The sequence below is a fragment of the Protobothrops mucrosquamatus genome, unplaced genomic scaffold (assembly GCF_001527695.2).
Source record: "Protobothrops mucrosquamatus isolate PMUCROS unplaced genomic scaffold, P.Mucros_1.0 scaffold532, whole genome shotgun sequence".
Taxonomy (NCBI): domain Eukaryota; kingdom Metazoa; phylum Chordata; class Lepidosauria; order Squamata; family Viperidae; genus Protobothrops; species Protobothrops mucrosquamatus.
In genome coordinates, this window is record NW_015386839.1 from 151,880 (window position 1) to 176,475 (window position 24,596).

Below are 24,596 nucleotides of genomic sequence, written 5' to 3' on the forward strand. Positions count from 1 at the left end.
CCTCCTCGCCGCCGCCGCCACACTGCTCCCGAAGCGAGACCACCGGCCTCGTTGACCTGGCTCCGCCCCCCTCTGGCTTCCGGGACGAAACTCGAAACGGGACGCTGGGGCGGAGTCTGAGGAAGCTCACCTGAGGCGGGGCATAGAGGGGTGGGTGGGTGGGCGTGGTCGCCAGAGAAGGAGGGCGCGCGCCGCCCACTCTCGGTGAGGGGGCGGTGCACGCGCGTTACCTTGAGGCGAGGAGGCGCGTGGGGCGGGGATTGCAGGAGAAGGTGGGCGGGCCTCCTCCTCATCTGGACCAGTGTTTCTCAACCTTGACAATTTTAAGGCATGTGGACGTCAACTCCCAGAATTCCACAGCCAGCTATGCTGGCTGTGGAATTCTGGGAGTTGAAGTCCACATGCCTTAAAATTGTCAAGGTTGAGAAACACTGATCTGGACCGGCGGTGAGGAGACAAGCTGAGGAAACGGGGGCGTGGCCGCGCTCGTGCCGCGGCTGTTTGTTAGCCCGAATCTGGGGTATCGGTTAAGCCAGGGGTAGGCAACCTTGGCTCTTTTATGACTCGGGGACTTCAACTCCCAGAATTCCACAGCCAGCTATGCTGAGGGGAAAGGGAGAGTTTCTAAGCTGAGCCGTTCTGGCTCAGGAATTCTGGGAGTTGAAGTCCACGAGTCATAAAAGAGCCAAGGTTGCCTACCCCTGGGTTAAGCTTTTCAAAGGGCGTCGATGCGAGCGCACATTCCGGGGGTTGACAGAGATATTATTGCCAATATTGGTTTCTGTGGGTTGCTGCTTTGATATTGATATTTTTTTGCTGTGGAAGCTTCAGGCCGGGGAATCTTAAGCCTTCCTTTCTTTCCGCCCAAACCCCACTTTCTCCTTCCAGGCAGCGCCTCCTCTGGGGTCCTCTTGCTAGCCCTGATGCCTGGCAGAGAAGGGGCCCCCAAGTCCTTCTGGAGTTCAAAAGCTAAAAAAAAAATACAAAGTTAAAATCGAAAACAATTGAAATAAACCCAATTTTATCAGAAAGAAGTCAAACTTCCAGAAGCAGCTATAGAAGAAAGCCCCGAGAACTACTAAAGAAAACACTGCATTTCAGACAGCGCTTAAGATAAGATTAGTCGGCTACAAATGAATGTTTTGTCCTGTGACAGGGGTCGATGTGATTTATGGCATAAGTTACCAAAAACATCTTCCTAATCAGCCTGAATGTGCTGAAATTACACAGCACATGCTATTTTGTACAGAGAACTAACAGTAGCATGGGTGCCTTAACACAGCTGGGTGTAAAAAAAAAAAAAGTCTGAAGCAAATTCTGACTAGAATATGTACCTTTTTTCTACAGAACACTTTTTCCCCCTTGAAGCAGACATTCTCTGCTTTATTTGATTTGGATTTATCTTTCTTTTGGAAATTCCAATTGTGAGGCTGTGGGGAATGTTTTTCCTCTTTCTTTCAGCCTATTTTTCCTTCAGTGCCCTCTTCCAGTTTTGTCTTTTTCTGTAAAGGTCAGTGTGGTAAGCTATTTTATTAACAGGCATAATCTTTCATGAGCTGCAGGTCACATTTGCATAGGCTATAGTTATTGGTGTCCACCATTCAGTATTCATGATTACATATTATCTCCAGTATTAGTTAGGATGGTTATGTGCCACTTCAGGTATCAAGGTAAATTATTCAGAACAAACATAAAGATGGTCTCTTTGCAGAGCTTTTTATAATCAGCTAGTTGTCTATACAGCGCTAGTGTCTTTTACAGTTTTACATATTTATAACAGGACTTTTTAAGTAAGAAAAATATTAAGACAAGTCACAATAGAAATATTGCATGGTAGAAAGACAATGGAAAATACGTTTTTTTTCTCCCTCCTGGTATAAAAGTACAATCCATGATTATCCAGTTAATCAATGAAGCAGAATTCTCAGACCTTGGACAAATAAGGATTTACCTTTCTTACAACATATTGTTAAATATGATTTTTGTATTGAACCTTGCCCACCTGAATGGCTTCAGAAAAGACTCCATATATTCATGGAATTTACATTTATCAGTAACTATTATATATAATGGCTATTTATTACTTTCATTTTCTGGCATTGTGTCTCACCATACAAATTGCTAGGCAATCAAAGAAAGAAGACACTGTTGTGCTGATATCTTACTGGTTACGATCTTCATAGACATCTGATTGGTCAATATGGAAACAGAATGCTAGCCGAAATAGGCCTTTGGTCTTGATCCAGCTAAGTTCTTCTTATGTTCTTTGGCAAATTGAAAGAAGTCCAATACTGACTGATACCTTACTTACCTCAATTATCAACATAGAATATATACATTAGTTATTTTAAATGACGATAAAATGTATTTGGAAACAGAACCAAACCAGATAGGACTGGGTTTCTTACAATGCTACAGATAAGAATGTTAAATCTACACATTTAACCAGTGCTTTTTTTCTAAAAAAAAGGTGCTGGAACTCACACATGTCATACAACCCGCCTTGCCTACCCTACAAGGCTCCATCCCAAAAAAGTGCCGGAACTCCGTTCTGGGTGTTCTATGACAAAAAAAAAGCCCTGCATTTAACTAATCTAGAACAAGAACTGATAACAGATTTACTATATAAAGTTTAAGTCTGTTTTTGTTGGGTTCTTAAATTATTAGTAGAGTATTCACATCCTTTAAACGAGCATTTCCGAAGTCTTAAAATATAGGAACATATAGGTAGGACTATTTCTTATGTAATAATTCTATCAAAGTAATATTAAAATACATTTCATATTCTTTATAGAGTTAGAAGGTGGCTTTTTCTCTATTATTCCCAATCTCTGAGAGATGACTTTCTTTTGCTTGAACGTATGTTGTGAAGGGAGACTCTTCTTAACTGAATAACTGGTTCCATGATTTGATATTTTTTGCTCTTAGGATTTCTTTTTGAAATCCCAATTGGAGTCTGGCTTCTTGTAACTTAACTCATTACAGCTCTCTTCAAATTATGGGTGCATAATTCATCCATTTAAAGATAAATACTATTGAATTTTAATTTTTTCCTGCCCCTTTCACTTTTATATTCTTATATGTCGCATCTTTCACATACTTTTCTCTTAATGCAATGATTGTCATTTAGAATTGTAGGCATCTTGATGGGCACATGATATGTTCCATGTAGAAAATTTGCTTGTTTATATATATAGGCATGTACAATTGAGCATATTTTCCTGCAGTATAGCTATTTTAAAATATATATTCTGTAAAATGGGGAAGATTGTTGCTTAGTAGAGATTTTAGGTTCAGTTTTTAAATTTAGCCCTTAGCATTTTTAATAGAAAAATATGGAAAGAGTTCTCATAAATCAAGATTCTTGATATCTTATTCTGATTTATCTCAAATTGTTTATTGTTTGTAATATACTATATGTATATATAAAACTGATTAAGTAATGTATTTTTCTGATCTTGAGTATTATGCAACTGTTACTGTGCTTTGTTGTGAGTGTTGAACTGCCCTTTACCTGCAATAGCTACATTTTTGGTGGTAGCAAATTAAGACTAAATCTGTTTGCATTTTGCATTGACGGGGCTATTATAGATAAGATTGGGATGAGTACATTTATAAATAATGACAATATCAGGCAAATTGGTCAGTTTGCAGTAGATTCCAAGAGGAATTTAGAAAGAGTTAGGATAAACCAATAATGATATAGTTAAAAATTTATTAATAATTTTTAAAATAACATAATGCCTTAAATAAAAACGCAGTCTTACAGATATATACATTTGTCTCACACCAAGGCAATTCTCTGGCTCACTTCTGAACAATTCTGTTTATTTAAAATATTTGAAAAGAGGGTGAGACTTTTTGTTTTTGACCTATGGCAGGATTGCATGGTTACAAAGTATACAATTTTATTTTACAAGGGCAGTGCAGCCTTCTTGATATCAGTAAGTTCTTTAAAATTCTAAAATTGTAGGTGTGGTAAACAGTTATACCTGGCCATGTGTCTAAAACAGTATGAGCATTTCAGGTTAGAGAAAAGGGAAATGTGAAATAGACATATATCTCTTAACTGTCTTACATTTTGAGAATGTAATTAATTCACAAATCCAGACAATTAGAAAAAAAATTACACGCAAAAGGCTGTATCATGTAAATAAATATTTATAATTGATGGTCAGAAAGGCAGATCTTCAAAATTATTATCCAGCCTACCTTACAATGAAATTAGAAAAGGTGGCTAATATTTTTTTTCAGGATCAACCTCCTTAGTTTAATGGGGTAAGGATAAATATGGCTCTTCCTGTACTAAGCTGAAATCAGAGACAATGATCTATAGGTATAATAACCTACATTATGTAGTTTTTAAAGTAAAATTATATAAATTGTTATTTCAAAAATTCTTATCTTTCTAAATTACATTCATTTAGGAATAAATCTTCCCATTGTTTATACATACATATTGAAGAAAGGCACAAGGTAGCCTCATTATCCAGACACTTTGAGATAATCAAACATATCTGCAATAGAGGCATCGTTGACATATAGTATTATAAATATTAAAATATTTACTGATAGAGACATGCAGCATGTTTATTTTATGGAAGAATGTTGATATGGAAGCTCTGGGTATGTGAGGTTATAATATGCCTTATTTATGTATGAATCTCAAATTTATTATTATAGAATCTGGAAAATATTTTCTTTTTTAGATGTACAGGCCTTGTAAGATACCTTTTATCCAGTAGTATTATAGGAACTAATTGGAAGAATTCAGTTATTCTAATTCTAATGTATTTGTAATATAGAAGATTAATAAAATAAATGTTGTTTAATCAACTTGCCCCTATTGACAGAAATTTACAAAATGAAAGCTTATTGATAACAATGGGTCAAGAACTTCAAATTGACTTTAATATAAGACCACATTATTAGTCTAATTGTTTAATGTAATATGAGGATTTTCTTGGAATAGATCCATGGTATATATACATTGAAAAGAAAGCTGAGATCAATTTTGTACTGTGCTTGTTGTTTTTAGCCTTTGATTCAGGTTAAGCCAGTGCAAACATAGTAAGTCATGAACATTTTAAATTGCCCAGGTACTTATACTGGAAATATGTCCAGAGAAGAGATGGGAAATTAAGGCAAATAAGGGGAATGAAAACAACTTAATTATATTTAAGGATATGCTCATGCACATCTTCTTAAGTTTCTTGGGGGAACATAATTAAATTGTAATGAATAAAGTCTGAAAAAATATATGTTTAATTTTGCATGCACAGGGAGAGAAGAAGTGATTCATCAAGAGAACATGAGCAAGCTGCTATTTAGACACCTTTTAATCATTCAGAGAAGTCTATCACTATGCTTTTTTCCCCACTGTTCTCCAAAGTCTGTTTGCCCTCAGCCCACTGCCCCACTTTTAGGGATCTGGAAGAGAACAAACAGATCCCTTTTCTGTCCTTTTCCAAAAATTTCTGGAATGGTTATAGTCTTTGATTGCCAAGTATGCCTAACAAAGTTGTGGAAGAAGAAAGAGGACCTATTTATGTATTTTGGTTAACCACACATATTCAGTTACACATACAGAGGAAATAGGGAACCTTGGTTTTTGCCTTCCCGCTTAAATCTTTTATGGAAGTTGTTTCTAGCTGCAGTACAACACTAGCAGTTTTGGCTAACTAGTTTGCCTAGCAACAATTTATGTAAAAGTTCTCAGAAAATGTAATTTCTCTTTTTTCATTTTGGAATTGGTCTCGCCTCCATTTATCAATCAACAATTATATAAATCTTCCCGAGTTATTGAAAAATGAAAATGTGAGATTTGTTCATCTGCAATTTTGGTCCATAACACATATGTGCCCACTATAATTAACAAGTAAGTAAGCAAATAAATAAATATATAAATAAATATCCTAGACAGTTCTTCAATAGATTTTCTGGATTGTAGAATTCTGTATTTAGCCCCTGCAATTGTGAAATGCCTGTCTGAAATAAATTGTTACCGGAAGCAGAGCAATAATATAGATTGTCTGCTGTGAGCAGAAGTAAGTGGGTGGAAAAGGGAAAAGCAGTATTGGAAAGCACATGCCAGGGTCTCAATTGAGGACAGGTTGCTTTGTCTGTAATTCAGATATTTACATGCTTCTTTCTTCTTTTTGCCAGATTGGAGTTTTTACTTTTATATCATGATCTAAGTTGCAAAAATCTGATGACTGCTAGATGTGAGCAAAAAGTTTGAAAATTCTGTGTCTGCTGAATCTGGTGGTTGCCCTATTTTCTGACAATAAAACCATTCGAGAATGGCATTAGTGATTATTTCTCCATCTCCTTTCTAGTATCAAGTCCTAATAGTTACTGATCAGATGATTGATAACAATGACATTGAGTAACAGAGACATCAGCAGCCGTGAAAATTTAAGATTTAAATGTTAAAATACAATTTCATTGCTATCAGGAGCAGCCACATGTGAAGTGGTAGGTTTAGGAGCATGGAGTTTAGAATGACAGAACTGTGACAGAATTTTGAAGAAAAACAATATTGGTAATGGAAACTGGAATGCTCTGCTTCAAAGAATTGCTTAGCTAAAATCCTGAATTAGAGGACCTTAAAAGTATGGAGAATACATAACCATATTTTATTTTAGTTCATATTTGTTTATTTTAAAAAGAAACTTAGTATCTCCTTACTCATAAGTAGGACACTGAAATGTGCAATCAAAAGTATTCTGGTTATGGAAAGAATGCTATTTTGTAAAAAAAGAAAAAGGGACCAAAATTTTCTCAACAAGTGCTGAATAAATGGCTTTTTTTAAAAAAAAAACACCAAATGAATTTAGAAATAATTAAAAAAAAACAGACAATAATAAAAGTCGGGAGAGCCTGAATGGTGCATACAAGAAAAGAAAAATTCTCCACTCTTTGGTGCTCATATTGAGGGTGTGCTGTTGCACCTGATCTCCACATCTTGTCAGTATTACTGCACTCAGGATCAGAGTTGATTTTTCAGAGTTGGTTATTCATCAACTTGCACTATTTGATACAATACAGAATAAGCTGCATGTAAAGACATACTGTGTGCTGTAATCCCTGTAGCTTATGCTAAACACGGGTCCAGTTTCTCTGAAAAAATACCTGCCTTTTTGTATTTTAGACTACATTATCATTCTCCCTTCCACATTTCTCTATTGGCAGCAGTCATTTCAGAGGAAGAAGGGGATCTGATCCAATCTCATAAATGTTCATGAATTCTTGATTTTTATCATTTCATACTTGTAATGAGTATTGTTGCATAAAATGTGGCTAAATTTCTTTTCCATTTCAAGTTAAAGGTGACTATATCCAGTCAATTTTGATATAGGAAATTGTAAGTTACTCTTACAATTCTTACAAACCTTATGTACTATATTTCGAAAGTCTTAATTTAATCCAGAACATTGTTTCATTATAGCATTTAGCAGTGGAATTTCAACTTATATACCGCTTCACAGTGCTTTACAGTCCTCTCTAAGCATTTTACAGAGTCAGCATATTGCCTCCAACAATCTGGGTCCTCATTTTATCGACTTCAGAAGGATGGAAAGTTGAGTCAACCTTGAGCCTGTGAGACTCAAACTGCTGACAGTCAGCAGTCATGATAGCAACACAAATATACTTTTGATCCCAGACCTGTCCACATCACTTGCATTTCCTGATTTCTATTGAACAAATTAGAGGCACCTTCCAGAAATATAATTCTGATTATAATGTTAAATCCCTTCATGCAATACATAGCTTCGGTTACCTTGGATTGCAATGCCTATTAGGTCAATGGTTAATGTTGTTCTCTATTCTTATAACAGTTCCCTATATACATTTCTGTTAGCATCTCATCTTTTTCTGCAAAAGGATTTTAAAAGCCTATATAAATATTAAACTATAATAATCTGTTTTCTAGACATTGTAAAATATTCCAGAGGTGCTTTTTCACAAGGCAACTGGACTTTGTTTTTTCTTTGAAGATGTTTCACTTCTCATCCAAGAAGCGTCTTCAGCACTGACTGGATGGTGGGGAATGGAAGAGTTTATACTCCTTGCAGACAGCTGATCATTTGCATCCTTTTAGAGCAGACAGGTCAAACTCACGATGTCACGTGACGTCACTTGAGGTATCGGAATAGTTTTGCCATTGCCGGCAATGGGATGGGCGCGGCTTCCACATGACACGTCTGGCCTGCGGGCCGGCAGTTTGACACCCCTGTTTTAGAGAGTTGTTGAGGCCATTTGGAGGTTTATCTTTCAGGGTCACCTGAGCAATGCAATGGTATGGAACCGTCTTGGAACTGCTGAAATTCCTTTCAGCAGTTCCAAGGAGGCTCCACACACATTTGCACTATTCAGGTTACCCTAACGACACAGATAGACCTCCAGGTGGCTTCAACGACTCTCTAAAAGAATGCAAATGACCAGCTATCTGCAAGGAGTATAAACCCTTCCATTCCCCACCATGTAGTCAGAGCTGAAGAAGCTTCTTGGATGAGAAGTGAAATGTCTTCAAAGGAAACAAGGAAGTCCTATTGCCTCGTGAAGCATCTTTGGGATAACTATGACCTGGATGACTGAGAATCTCCACAGACATTGTAAAACATTATTTTATTTGTGAAATGTAAAACCATTCATGTGTAATAACTCAGTTGTTCAGTTATACTGTTCCACAATTTTTCTTTAATTAAAAATCTTACTATGTATGTATGTATGTGTGTGTGTATACACATGCATACTGTAATGTTTTGACACAAATACATAGAAAGCAGTGTAGAACATGGTTCATATATGAGGGCTTTCTCTATAGGATAATGTGTTTTTTAAATAAGTATTTAAGAAACTTCAATTTATCTGAGTAACTCTGATCAGTTAGTAGATTTTGTATTGCCTAAAAGTTTCTTCTGGCTTGTCAAATTATATTTGTATATAAGTATGAATTTTTCATAGAAAGATCTCAAACTCTAAGTCAGAAAAAGACACAGGAGGCTGGCTGAGACCCATACAATTGTTATATTGGCATCAATTTAAAGAAAGCAATGATACATTGCTTTGAAAATTATCAAGAAATGTAAAAAAAATGCATTTGCCCTTTTTTGTTGTTGTTGTCTTCATAGTCATCAGTGATACGGGGCCGGGGTAGAAAACAAAGCAGAATAGATGCAATCCTGTACATAGTGCTCCTTTGGCTGCTTCCTCAGACAGTGGGAGTTTGGTTAATAAAGCAGATTGGATCCCTTGCAGTAGCAGCAGCAGCATCTGCATCATCATAATCATAAACTTCTTCATCATGTGTGTTCACTGGAAGAGGTAGACGATGCAGAGAAATTCTGGGGCTAAGGGAACTCCTGCTCTGGATCATTAATCCCTGTTCCCTCCCATCATTTAAATCATACAGCAGAAGGAAGAAAAAATACATCCAAAATAATTGATCTGGTGGAAATACCAAGCTGGCTGGAGAAGATGGAAATCTTGGTATTTGCAATCAATGTCTTTAGTTGTTGCACGAGTAGACAAACTCAAGAGTGATGCTTGCATTTTCCCTCCTAAGAAACAGCCCAGTCTTTAGGTTCTGTAAAGCTTCCAGCTGCAGTGCAATGATTGTATCCAGCATATAAGCTCAATACAAAGGGAAAAGAGAACATGTTATGAAGTCAAATCTTTTTTCGACTTTACCCCAAACTCTGCCCCGTTTAAAGGAGGCAGTAGCTCTTTGCTCATACCCATTTGAAGTTTCTCTCTTTCTAGATTACAGCCATGTGAGCTGAACTGTCAACTATCCACCAGCAAAATGTGCTGGCACCAGCAAACTCTTCCCTTTAATTCACCAGTTTCTCACTTAAACCACTACAGGATACAGTTTTGTTTTTACTGACCAACATCCGAAAGGATGCTAATTAGGACGAATATATTAGTGCTCATATATATTGATAGTTTTCAGAAATGAAGCAAGTGTTGCTACCAAGCTGAATATTGAATTTTCTTTAATTGGAGATGTAACTAATATCCCAAATCCATAATCATGGCAAAATAAAATATTATCTTTTTTCAGATCTTTGAGCACTCATAGTTCTTTTCTTTTACATAAGCACAAAATAAGCACTGTACCTTATGTAAAGAGTGTATTAATGCTGTTCCCTAGGCTTTTGGAATGTTACTACTTATTTTGACTGTAACTTTCATAAAAATTATGCATATTTATATGAGGCATAGAGAATGTACACAAATGAATAGTTCAGATAAGAGCCTTTTAGAATAACCATTCAATATATAAAGTCTCAAAACATGTTCGCAAATATGCAGAAATTGACAATATAAATAGATTAGTTCATATACTATTTGATAAGTACAGAAATAATTCCTTTTGATCAATTCATAATTGACTTATTCTTCACTGTCATCTAGAGAACATGCTTCTTGTATTCTTCTTTTTGTATAGATCTGGCACTGTTACTTATGCCATCACTTACTGCAGCTGTGTTTTACTTGAATGTGCAATGTCACAATTTAATTCTTATACCAATTAAATAAATAACAAACCAATTTGGCATTTGCAAACACTGGGCAAAGGTGCTTGTATACCACAGGAGATAAGGAAATAGCACCATATATGACCAGTTACACTGGTAATATGCTACCTGTGGATTTCAATCTTGTAAATAAAAGATCCTGGCAGCACCTAGCTGACCTTGGCTGATCTATGAAGCTAAGGAGGGAAACCTTGGAAGTATAACTGGGAAGTAAAAAAAAAAAAAAAGGGTATTAGCAAACCACTTGTTTATTACATAAAAATATGTTTGTATCCATGTAAGTCACCAATAGCTGAGCTTGATCTGAAAACATATTGACATTGGTAAAAAGATAAAGTTATCACAAATAATAATTTTGTAATTGCATATTTTAACCCTTCAAAATATTTTCACAGTTGGTATAAAATAATTCAACTAGTTGTTTTTAATCTGATTATATTTGTATTGGGGATGAGGGTTAGCATACATTTTAGGACTACTGTGTATATGTATTAGTATATGTGTATGTACTGTATGTGTATATATTATTTCTTGCCAATTGAGTGCTTATACAACTGATGAACTAATTAGTAACTAATTCTGGTGAAAAACTTTAAGCTGTTTCTGAGATATCTGAGGAGCAATATGTTTTTTTTAAAAAATATGCTATCAATGGAATATTAGAAGCCCCAGAAAATTTGGGAAAAGTTCATGATAATCTGAAATAAATGTGTACAGAAACATTAATCTTTTCTGGATTTGCAGTATGCTACTATGGGAATAAGCCATATTGTAGATTTATAGCATTTGGTCTTGAGGTTCACATTATTCATATTCTACACAATGTAATGTATCTTTGAGCTTTAGGTAATGTGAAGTTTTACTTCTTTTACTTTCTGATGTTTCATCTACTGTGGTTGAAAAACTAAATGAATTATCTCAGTTAATGGGTGCTTGGGGAATTCTTTATTATGGCCAAAAATCAGCAATTTAAATTAGCTCACAAGAACATGTATGCTCTGGCTCCTGTGCTTGTGCAATTTCTTTACCCAAGGTCAAAATCACAACTAACACAATTGTACTTAGAAGTACTTATTAAGTTTGAGTTTACTCCAAGGCACTGCAACCTAGTGATCAAGATGCTGATATGAACTATCCCCCCCCCCCCCCGTGATGATATCAAGGGGAAGACTAGATAAATAAAACTGGAAAAAAATAGTGGCATAATATGCTTTTAATATATGTAGAAGTTCTGTAGGCATTTCCTAGAATATGCCGATGAGGGAGGAAGGGAGGGAAGGAAGGAATTTCTCAGGCAGATTTTGTATCTTTGTCTTATAGGTAGATATATTTATTGACTGATAGCCAATTTCTAATTTCAGGTAAACTATTTTATATTTTAGTGAGCAAGATTTGTTTACCAATATAAATATTTTAGATATTTAAAAACATTTTGCAGGGCTTTTGAAACTTTCAATATTTATTATCTTCATAGTAAAAGTAGGGGGGGTGGCTTTGAAGAATGGAGCATAAGTACCTAAAAAAAAAGAATAGTTACATTGCAGAACAGAATAGGGAATGTTTGGAACCATTGATTTCAATGTGCTTTGTTCTATTTCAGATACTAATAATTAGTGCTTGTTTCAAAAAATAAAGGATCAGTGGGGGTTTTCTTTGCTGATAAACATAGGGCTTTAATATAGCAGAAGAAATTTAGTTTTGTACTGTGAAGATAAAAAGCAATGATGCTGAGTATCCAAAATTATTTATTATAGGATATTTTTGAATGACTGGAGTTTAAAAGAAATCTCAGTAAAGTGATATGCTTTCACACTTTTGAATGTACTATCACATAGAAAACAAATGGTAAAATATGTCAGATTAGTGAGAACAATATATTTTGATTTCAGTAAAAATTTGTCAAAGTACTTCATGACATGCTGATTAGCAAGTTAATGAAGTATAGGCTGAATGGTATACGAATGGATACAGAGCTGGCTTGAACATGATACTCATGGGTGGTTCCTTCAGATTGGAGTAAAATATTATATAAGATGACTCAGAGAAAGATTGGTGGAGGACTATGGATGACCTTAGGGAAAAAAAAAATAGGGATATAACAGCACTCTTCAAATACCTGAAAAAACACTGCATAAAAAAAGTCAGAAATCAGTTCTCTCATTCCAGAGTGCAACAGATGATATAATAGATTTAGACTATAAGAAGATAGGATTCAAAATAAATTTTAGTAAGAGTATCCTAACTGTTAAGAGCTGTTTGATGATGAAACCAACTACCCAGAGAGATGGTGCTTCTTCTTGGAGGTATTCCAGTAGATAAATATTAGAAACCATTTTTCTGAAACAGTTTAATTTGGATTTCTGCATTAACCAAGGTTTATAAAAAGTTTAAATGTTCAACTTTATAATTCTGAAGGGGGCTCTATGTGGTGTATAAACAGTATTCTAAACAGCACTCTAGAGTAGATTTTACTGATTTGATTTGATTTGGAAGAAATCTGAATTTAAGTATTAAGAGAATCAAAGATTATTAACAGGTTGGGTTCCTACATGTAGGATAGGTGCTGACATTTGTTTCTTGAAAATAATATTTCCTATGAGTAGCATCTCCAAAAACTACTCATCTATCTTCTGTGAAGGAAGTTGCTTAGAAACTTTATTTGAAATATTTACATCAAATTGCCTTTGGCCTGTGAATTATATATGTTTTCTACATCAGTGAATATACATCATGATGCATGTATCCCCTCCTTTTTTGAGACCTGTGTGTTATAGTATATTACTATATTGAGCATGTGGGCTTGCAGAAGAGTTTCCAAATGTTAAATTGCGAACTATGTTTTAATCCTGAGTAGCATATAATTACAATTGCAATATTAATAAGCTACTCAAATTATTCTACTAATTCTCAAACAAGTGGTTGATGTATTATGCCAAAATGCTTTCCTTATGATCAGGAGGTAGGTGATAATAGATATGCTCAAACATTTCCAAGTATTGTACTACATTGCTGCATGTATGAATATGTGAACTGAAGCTACAGAACCTGTTTTTAAATATTTGAAAGGGGTCAATATTTCTTCCTATCTTTTTTTAGTATGTTACCATATCACATCTTTCTGTATTTGTTCTTTATAGTTTTATGAAGTATTCTCAGTTAAATTCAGTTTTGGAAAATGACAATTACATTTTATGTTTTTTAATCAGTTAATATAGTACAATATAAAATTCTTGTCTTATTCATTATGAGATTTCTGACTTACCGTATATCAGACTTAATCTCAATCTCTAAATACTTCTTAGCAATGTTACTATTGTTATGTTATTCTTCATTTTATTCTTATGTATGTTATTCCTGTTTCGAATGGGCCATGTATTAAATTGTTATTATCTGTGTTTTTTCCCTTTTATTTTACCATGAAAAATATTTAACTAGTCTTCTGAAGTACACAAGTGAAGCTTCTCTACACATATAAATTTGGTTAAAGATACGCTATGTCCTACTGAATTTATAGCAATTATTCAACTCCTGACAATCATTATTTGATGTCATAACAATAATCACTGTAATATTTGCAGCATATAATAAAGAAGATACTCCCGTCCCAGTTGCTGATGCCAGCTCAGTTTACAGGATTGGATATATTTGATTATCCTAGCATATGGAATTATTCATCTTTTAATTAGGAGAATCACTGAGAGAAACTATGCAAAAGAAGAAAGCTGGATAAGAATCCATAGCTTCAAAATGCAAGATAGTCTTCCCAATTCATTATCATGCATGTTTAAGAAAGTGCAGAATAAGGAAAATGAACACAAGATATGCAAAATCAGTTAATGTTCAACCTGTCAGTGGGTTGCAGGATAATTACTTAGCACTAGGTACACTTTGTTCATTATACAAATTAAAAAATGAAAAAAAATAGTATACCCTTTCCCCCAACCACATGTAGAAAAGCACTTAAAGTTCAAAGGTAAAGCTTGGCACACTCCAAATACGAAATGATTTACTTTACATGCAGCAAAATATACAAGAATTGTTATTTTTTCCCCTTAAACAAACTTAATTCATTATATTTGCTTGGCACAATTGCTATTCAGTTTAAAAAAATAGTTGAAAAATACTGAAACTGACCTGAATTCAAGTATTACGGTTTCTTCAACAGAAACATTATCAATGCAATAAAACATCACACGGAATATATTGAAATATAACTCCTTCTCACTTGGTTGTTTTTGTTTGTTTTTAATCCCCTTGTTTTGTTTTTCTATACAGTTTTAATGCCAGCACAATTCACACATTTTATTCAAAATTAATATTATTGCATTGTTTTTGCATATCTTGTGGAACAGAAAATGCAAAGAGTTACTGATTCCCCTTTCAAAAGCAGAGACAGTGATTTATTTTTGCACTCAAATCACCCCAGATAAAGCTCTCCTTCAGTTATAACCAGGAAATGGAGAACTCTATCAAGTTGCACACTTTCAAGTGTGTATTCACTTGCTCACTCATTCACCCAGTCCTGCTCATTCGTTCACACATTGCAAATATACCTAGTACTATAAAGAATCCAAATCAATCATTCATATGTGCAAGATTATATCAAGTGCATTGCCTACTATCTTTAAATTATAAAACAACAACAAAAAAAGGAAATTTTCATTACTTCAAATAAAATTACAAAGTCTGGTATACATTATGATTGGCAAAACTCCTAATATCATTAGCTTCTACCAAATGTCAGTGGAGGAAAACAAAAACAAAAAAAATAAATCAATGTTAAAACATTTGTGAAGGTGAAAAACAAAAAGGCAGGTGATTACAAAACTCTGTAAACACTCCATCCCTCTCCCTTAAAAAATAAAATACAATAAAATAAAGTATCCAAAAAATAAAAATTGGAACATGCTTTCAAGAAAATATTAAATAGCAAGAACAAGGAGAGATCTACATGAGCCTGAACTCCTTTTGACAGAGCTGGCTTCATGCTCTTGGAGCCATTGGCACAGCTAACTGTCTTGAACTCAATTTGGCAGAGATGGCTGCCTGAGCTCTGATTGGTTGGCAGAGAAGACTGCCGGGGAGTCTCTGCATTTCCACCCAGAAATATCTGCAATATTGCCACCTGCATCTCCTATCTTGCAACTTCTGCTTCCTTCTCCTCAGCAATGTGTGGGATCTGTTGCAGAAGTCTATTTCACTTGTAGATCAGAAGGGTCTTGGCTTATGGAGACAGTGAGGCTCATACAGAACATGTGCAAAATGATTCCTCTTTGTACAAGCAGAATTGAAAGACACCCGCTTGACACAGTGTCCTTTTGGCTACAGCCATCCACAGGAAGTTGAGGTTTTCCTTCACATTCAGGAAGCAGCTGTTGTTCCTTGTGCAGGGACTGAAAAAAAGAAGGGAGCTGACACACTGCCTTTTACTTCTCCTGATTTCTTCCTTCACGGACACATGCTGGGGTTGTATATTCACTCCTGAAAAGCTCTTTTACACCACCCAACTCTGCAATTCTTCCCGACAGAAATAAATGAAGAATGCTGTTCTGGTTACTCCTGGTCACGAGAACAGTGAGGCACTTCTGAAACAAACCCATTAGGAACATTGAAACAAATTAAAAAACCAGCATCACTTTCAGCTTCAGCAACTACAGGCTGCTGATATAAATCCTGGTATCCTTAGACTCCTCTTGACTTTTCCTACAATCTGGGTTTTGGGCTGCTTCTGCTTCTTCACCCATACAGTCCTGCCCCGGGTCCCTGCAGTTAACAAAAGGCAAGAGGTTGCCATTGGGGCTTGGTTTGCTGTTACCATTGAGAATGTTGTCTGCAGCATTCTCCATCTCTTCTATTGTCAAGTCACAGGCATCAGCTAGTTCTTGGGTGGTAACCTCAATGAACTTTGGATCTTGAGCAAACTGCATCAGTCCTTCCGAAATCAAGACCTTTTATAATCCAGGACATCAAACACAAGGAACAAAAGTGAATATCAGTATTAATATCACTGTTATAGCAAGGATCAAAGAAATCAGTGAAAGAAAAAAAAGATACAAAACACTTGATAAATAAAGAGATGAATTTATATCTGCAAATTCAAAAAGCCCAATGAGATTGTTTTATATATAAAATTACAATTGAACCCACATCTTTAATTGACAGATGCTACATATGTGGCTGTGGAAGTGGAGATGCATGGGATTAAATATATTTGTACTGGATTATATGTACTACATGATGATAAAGAGAATTTTTTTAAAATACTTGATGAATCAATTGTCTTTGTTTTCATACCAGAATTGGTATACATTGGGGCATTGGAATAGCGTATCCCTTCCTAATTTGATAGAACAACTAGTAAGGGAATTAAATCCAATCAGGGTAAGTTATCAATTTTTTTTATTTGATGAACAACTTGGCATTGGTAGAGACTCTTTGAGATAAAAAAATGAAAAATTCAAGAGCGTATACTTTTTTTCAGAAAAACAAATCTTTTTCCAGAATTGATTTGATATGGACTTCAAAAACTTTGGCTAATATATAGACCAAGTAGGCATTTTATCAAAGACTTTTTCTGACCACTCCAGTTAAATTAATACTAAAGACAAAATTTACCATTTCAGGTGGAAATTAAATGAAGCATTACTTCAAAAAGACTGTGTAGTAGAGAATTGTAAAAAAAAATATCTTGACAAAGAGACAGAATTAAAGATTGCCTGGGATGCTAGTAAAGCTGCACTGACAAAGTGTTTTATTCAGTATAATTCTGAAATTAAAAAAAATCACAAGAAAAATGCAAACTATTCTAGAGGAAATTCAAAGAAAAGATGAACTATGGAAACACCAACAGATTCCTCCATTTTATATCAAATCAAACTTTTATAGCAACAATTACAGATGTTAACTGCATAATAAATAGAAACCAAATTAATGAAATTACTGAAACAGAAAAAAAATTGAATTTGCCAACGTACCAGGGAGACGGTTGGCTTATAAACTGAGAAAACAGAAAGAAAAAAACCCTAAAAATTCAAGAAGGTAATAAAACTGTAGTGGATAATGCATTATTATTCAAATTTATATAAGAGACAGGAAGTCTCCTTGGAAATACCGGAAAGGAGATGGATAATTATTTGAAGAAACAGAATTTACCAAAGCTTACACAAGCTCAGAAACAAATTATGAATAGCCCAATAACAACTTTTGAAACCCCAGAAATTATAATGAAAATTAAAACACGGAAAGCAGATTTTTAAATTTATGTTGGAAATGTTTTGAGGATCAACTTTTAATTCCACTTTAAAAAAGTGATGCAACTAAAAACTTTAATACATAAGGGTGCCATACCAGATTCCCAGAAAGAGGCAAATATTGTTTTATTACTAAGGAAGGACAAGATTTGGTTTTAATAAGATTTATAGACCAATTTCATTCTTGAATAATGACTATAAATTTTTTACAATAATATTGAGAGAGATTAAAATATTTTAATGAAAAACACAGGTGTTAAAATTGAGAATAAGGTTAAGTACTAGGGATTATACTAACTGACATGAATTGTATGTTGTTTCAGATTAACTAAATTAAAATATGAAATGACATTCAGAAAGACTAGTGAGATGGGATAAACTACAGTTCCCACTGTTGGGTAGAATGTTATTAAGACAAAATTTTACTTAGGATGTTATTTTTATTTCAAACTATACCAGTATTGGCAACTGATTTACCCTTTAAACAATGGTACAAAGACATTTCTAGAGTTGTATGACAAGGTAAGAAATCAATAATTAAACATAAGTTGTTGTAAGATGTGAAAGAAAGAGATGGATTAGGACTACTGGACTTAAAACTGTATTTTGAGGCATATTGTTTGGTATGGATGAAGGAATGGGTGACTTTAGGGAATAGATTTATTGGAGTTAGAGAAACATGAGTTGAGATTTGGGTGGCACAGCTACCTGTGGTATGGCAAAGGTTAATATAGATTTTAAAAATCATTTTATTAGACATGCCATATTGAGAGTTTGGAATAGTATAAAGTAACATTTTGTCCTAAAATCTCTTTATGGCCGTCACCACCGGAAGCCTTTTTTAGAAGAGAAATTTTAGTTATACCAACTTTGTTTACTTATGCTGATTTATTGATTGTTACTGAAAGAGAACCTAGATTAAAAACAAGAGAAGTGTTGGAGAAGGAAGGATATATTTGTCATTAGTTTGCCTAGGCCCAATTGGCAGAAAGATTTAAACTGAATAAAAATAATTCTGTTTTTGCAGATAAAAATACAGACTTTGAAAGTGATTATCTACTAATGACAAACTTCTCATTGCCAAATTATATAAATAGTTATTGAAAATGGACCAGGAGGATGAAGTTAAAGTGTATATGATTAAATAGGCAAAAACTTTGGATATAATATGGTTGATCAATGGGAAAACGTGTGGACTAATGGATTGAAATTTTATTGACGTATAATTTGAATTTTTTTTTATAAAAAGACATATTGCTGGTATTTAACTTCTGAGAAATTGTCAAAGACGTTTAAGGGAATATCAAATGAGTGCTGGAAAGGTAATCAATGTGAAGGTATCTTTTATCACCTTTGGTGGACATATAAGACTGAAAAAATATTGGGATCAGATATATTGTTTGATTCAGAAAATATTAAAAATGGTTGTAAAGTTGAAATCTGAAGCTTTTCTTTTAGGTATCATGGATAAACATTGAAAGAAAACATGGGATTTTGTTTCTATATATGACAATAGCATTGATACTTTTATATATCAAAGTGGAAAGATACACAAATTCCCACAATTGAAGAGGCAATTGTGAAATTAGAAGAATTGATAGAGATGGCAAAACTGACTACTTTGATGAAAGACAAAACCTATCTAGTTTGTTTCCATTTGGAGACCAGTTTTGGATTTCTTGTTTGAGAAAGATTAAAAATGAAGATTTGATTTTAGGTTTTGATCATTAGATCCATTATGATTATGGAAATAATGTCTATTTTTACTGTTATTATTAGATATGTGTACTATATATTCTTTTATGTTTATATTTAAACTAAAGTAATAGGTTATTTTCTTATATAATTCTAATGTTATTTTGATTGTTTAACTTACATATTTTATATGATTTCTGTGTTTTGTTTCAGCCTAGAGTAAGACATTGCTTTATTATATGTTTATAAAATCTGTAGTGAAGAAAGTTGGAAGACAACTTTTTCTTGTTTTGATTTCTTTTTTTTGTCACTTTTTAACATTTTTTTTCCTTTTTGGTCCCTTTCCCCCATTTTACTTTTCTGTTATGTTTTATCTCTCTTTGAAACTTAATAAAGTTGATAAAAAGTAATTAGTGAAAAATCTTGGCAGTTATACCCCCTTTGTTCTGAAGCCTACTCCTCTTCCAAAAATTCTTTCAAGAGTGGGAACCTCTGGGAATGAGATCAGAAATTGCTTATTGAGGAATGAGATGATTAAAAATGAATTCCACTTGCTAGGTTGATTAGAAGTTATATGTTTTGTTTTTCTTCTAGTTTTTACAACATGAACTGAAGAGAATCATTTTTTCCCCATAGTCATCAGTGTAAACTAATGTAACACCAAGAAACCTGGTTCCAGTAAAAGTGTGGTTATTAATTGACTAGTTCTGTCATTCAACTAATCTGCTGTGTATTGGGGATTTTGTTTTAACTGACAAAGTTAAAATATATTAATCAAGTCTAATTATTTACTTTGGACTAGTCTTCCCATTTCTATCGGCAAGCATCCTCTCTGTACTGAATTTTTCCTTGCCATATATTTATTGTTAATGATATTAGGAATATATATATATATATATCAGATAAAAACTGAAGGTTCTATCTGATGAATGGGACTAAGAATCTTGCCTTCCTAAATTAGTTTTTTCCAGATACATTGGAAGTATGACTTCCAACTATGGCTGTAGTCTATCTATTTGGCCACTTTGATCTTGCAGAGTTGGTATGCTCTGTGTTATTAATCAATGCTTATCTAAAAATTCAAATGTGGGTGCTTACCCTTATGTTTACAACTATGACATCAACTTACCGCTTCAACAAGGCTGTTGGCACTACCGTGGAATTGCCTGCCACTCTCTCTTGTCTGACTGGAAACTATAAGGGAGACTGGCCTGGCTTTTCGGGTGCTGCTAGAGCTGGTGCTATCACAATATGAGGAGCTGCAGTATATTGATGGGAAGCTATTATTGAGTTTCTCATTGGAGGCCTCCTCATCAGGCCACAACCCTTTATCATGTTGCTGTGGCCAGTCTTGTGTACAATGTGTTGCAGATGATGTGGAACAGGGTCGAGAAGATCTAATTGATGAATGACTACTTTGAAGAGGACTCTGACCTCCAACTGATAGTGCCTGTAGACAGAAAACATGATAAATTAGTGTGTCAGCAACATTGTGTTTCAGAACATGGGGAAAAATGAACCAAATATTTTTGAAAAAAGTTCAGCTTAACTTGGAGCTGGCTGTAGTTGAATAATGATATTCCTTTAACCTGCTGTTCTATATTTCATATTGACAATGTCCTCAATCTTACAGAAAACTAAAACATAGATCAAAAAGTAACTTTAACAAAAAATGAATGAATGTCTGCTCTTCACCTGTTTGTAACTTGAAACTTATTAATTGAACAAGGATAATACATGGCTCTGATTATTCTTGTATATACCGTAATACCATTTAGAATTTGATGGACAGTTTAATGGATTTTAAGATAATTTACGTATACTTTATACATGGGAGTGATTCTGTCATTTTTTTCTGAATAGAGAAGAGTGCCATTCATTTGAAACTAGTATGCTTGCTGGGAAGCTGTGTTTGTGTAAACTAGCACCTCTACATGATATGTAGATAGTCACCATGATTTTTATGACAGATTATTATAACAGAGATTTCTCATTATATTGTTTTAAGACATTGTAACATCATGCTCTATTTTAAATTCTCCAGTTCCATGATTTTATTACACTCTTTGGCCAATATAAAATAAAATCATGTCGGAATGAAAATTGCAGCACAAAATTTGCCCATGTAACATGACAGCTGAATTGTTACTTGCATTGAGTAAAAATTAAGCCATATTAAATGTTGTATTTCTGTATCAATAATTATTATCTATTAATGAGAGAAGTGAAAAACTCATTGGAAGGTAGTTTCGTTTAAATCAGTGATGGCGAACCTTTTAGAGACCGAGTGCCCAAACTGCACCCCAAAACCCACTTATGCATCGTCGAGTGCCAGGTGGGTGTGGCCCATTGGCTGGGTGTGGCCAATTGGGTGGGCGTGGCCCATTGGGTGGGTGTGACTGCGGTGGTAATGGCAGACTGGGTGGGACTAAAAAGTTCAATCAATCAATTCCAACTTTGCAAGAACTTTTTTTTACCCGCGAGAAGTTGAAATTGACTGATTGATTGAACCTTTTTTTGCACACGGCGGCGGAGGCCTAAAGTGAAAAGGTTTTTATAAAACTCAGCTGAAGGCCTAGAACTGGGGCGACGGCGCGCGTGCCCACAGAGAGGGCCCTGAGTGCCGCCTCTGGCACCCGTGCCATAGGTTCGCCACCACTGGTTTAAATCAATAGATGACTAATAAAAATCAAACTTTGACTTCAACTCTGATCAGACCTGCTTGAAATCATAGTGCTGTGTTAATGGAGCTATATAGTAGTTGGCTGGAGTTTAGCCTCAAAAAACTTTGATGGCTGCTAGGATCCAACGTCTATCTTTAGCTATATAAAAAAAAAGAATAGATAAAGCATTCCCATGGACATTGTTAATAACATCCCTTCTTATGCCACTCACTGTTACATGGAAGGTCAATCTGTAAAATCTGGGAAAGATTGTATTAAAGTGTTAAAATACTGTGTCATCAGGTTTGGTAGCTGGAAGAGAAAATTATCATTTTCTCTTCACTGTGCAAAACCCCAGCTATAGTTTACTATAGCTCATGAAGAAAAATATAAACTGCTTATCTCATGAAAGCCAAATGGCATCTTGTGCCATTTGGCTTTCATAAGATAAACACCATTTATATTTTTCTTCATGAGCTATAGTAAACTTTGTCCCTGAAAACTTCTCAGTCTTCCAAGTGGGTGATTCAATTAAAAATGACACCTTAAAGACTCTTGTAGTACTTTATCCAGGAACAAATATATTATGGCATGGGTGTTAGTGGTTATGGCTATAGTCCATTTCATCACATGCAGTTGATACCATAATAATTTGTTTGTTTTCAATTTTTGATAACTCTTGTGCTGTTGGGAGTTTGCTTTAGGAAAGTCAGTAAGTCATCTAATATAAAGATCTTACCCTCTAAGCTATCTTCAATTACTTTTCCAATTCTGTAGAACAGAATTCTGTAGTGATATTTTAAGCAGATAGCTTATTATTTGTAATATTAATTTGATTTTACTTTCACTAATAACCTTTTTATTAGATGTATACATTGGACATTAGATACATATATCTTATTAAATACATAGACTCAGATTAGAAAATTAACCATACCATTTATGATCAAAAGATCAGATTGTGTACCTTATTTTTTAAATGCAATATGATTCAAAGGATAGCTGTTTCTAGATGCAAATACTCACTTGACGATGTAATAGATGCAAAGGTAATGTTATTTTCTGGGGGACACCCGCAGTCTGATTTTTCTGTCTCTTTAGACACTCCAGATGAAAGGATGCTCTTCGATCTAGAAAGCCAATTACACAGTATGAAAATAGATTAATCCAACTGCATAATCATTGAAAGGAGAGCATTAGCCTATGAAGCAGACACAGGTATCAAATATAGGTAGCCCTTGACTTATGACTAGTCACTTAAGCGACTGTTTGAAATTACAATGGACAGCCCCAGAGCTATTATGATACAATTTCGAAGTTCTGATGGCTGCCTCCCCCCACGGTCATCTGACTGCATTTTGGATGCTTGACAACTACCCTTCATTTATGGCTGTTTGCAGTGTCCTGCGTCCTGTGACTGAAACTAGCATTTACTTCTAGTTGCTGGGGAAAAATGCCCACTGGGTACCATGGTTTTGCTTAATGTCCATGGAGTTTGTTTAATAACCACAGTGTGTGCTTAATGACCACTGCAAAAACATTGTAAAATTGGTGCGCCATTACTTGGTGACCCACTTAACAACCAGCATGATTTATGATTATAATCCCGGGCTCAATTGTGATCATATGTTGAAGTATCACACTTCCCTTGTATCACTGATAGGACTCTGTTACTTGTTTTCATGACATAATAATAATAATGATAAAGTTGGAAGGGACCTTGGAGGTCATCTAGTCCAACCCCCTGCTCAGGCAGGAAACCCTATACCATTTTTGACAAATGGCTGTCCAGTCTCTTCTTAAAAACTTCCAGTGTTGGAGCATTCACCGCTTCTGGAGGCTGGTTGTTCCACTGGTTAATTGTTCTAACTGTCAGGAAGTTTCTCCTTAGTTCTAGGTTGCTTCTCTCTTTGGTTAGCTTCCACCCGTTGCTCCTTGTCCTGCCTTCAGGCGCTTTGGAAAATAGCTTGACTCCCTCTTCTTTGTGGCAGCCCCTGAGTTATTGGAAGACTGCTATCATGTCCCCCCTCGTCCTTCTCTTTGTTAAACTAGACATACCCAATTCCAGCAACCGTTCCTTATATGTTTTAGCCTCCAGTCCCCTAATCATCTTTGTTGCTCTTCTCTGTACTCTTTTTAGAGTCTCAACATCTTTTTTACATCGTGGTGACCGAAACTGGATGCAGTATTCCAAGTGTGGCCTTACCAAGGCATTGTAAAGTGGTATTAATACTTCACGTGATCTTGATTCTATCCCTCTGTTAATGCAGCCCAGCACTGTGTTGGCTTTTTTGGCAGCTGCAGCACACTGCTGGCTCATATTTAAGTGATTGTCCACTAGAACTCCGAGATCCCTCTCACAGTTACTACTATTGAGCAAGGTACCCCCTATACTATACCTGTACATTTGGTTTTTCTTGCCTAAATGTAGAACCTTA

General features: G+C 34.9%; 1 protein-coding gene across 1 annotated transcript in view; it reads right to left on the reverse strand.

Moving 5' to 3' along the window:
* Positions 1 to 16,162: 16,162 nt before the first annotated feature.
* Positions 16,163 to 24,596, reverse strand: part of CACNA1C (calcium voltage-gated channel subunit alpha1 C) — a 182,976-nt gene continuing 174,542 nt past the window's right edge. The window contains exons 41-42 of the mRNA XM_015816939.1: positions 20,625 to 20,945; positions 16,163 to 16,498 (exon numbers count right to left, since the gene is read on the reverse strand). Coding sequence (XP_015672425.1) covers positions 16,202 to 16,498; positions 20,625 to 20,945 — 618 coding nt within the window. The 3' untranslated portion in view covers positions 16,163 to 16,201. The remainder of the gene's footprint in view (positions 16,499 to 20,624; positions 20,946 to 24,596) is intronic.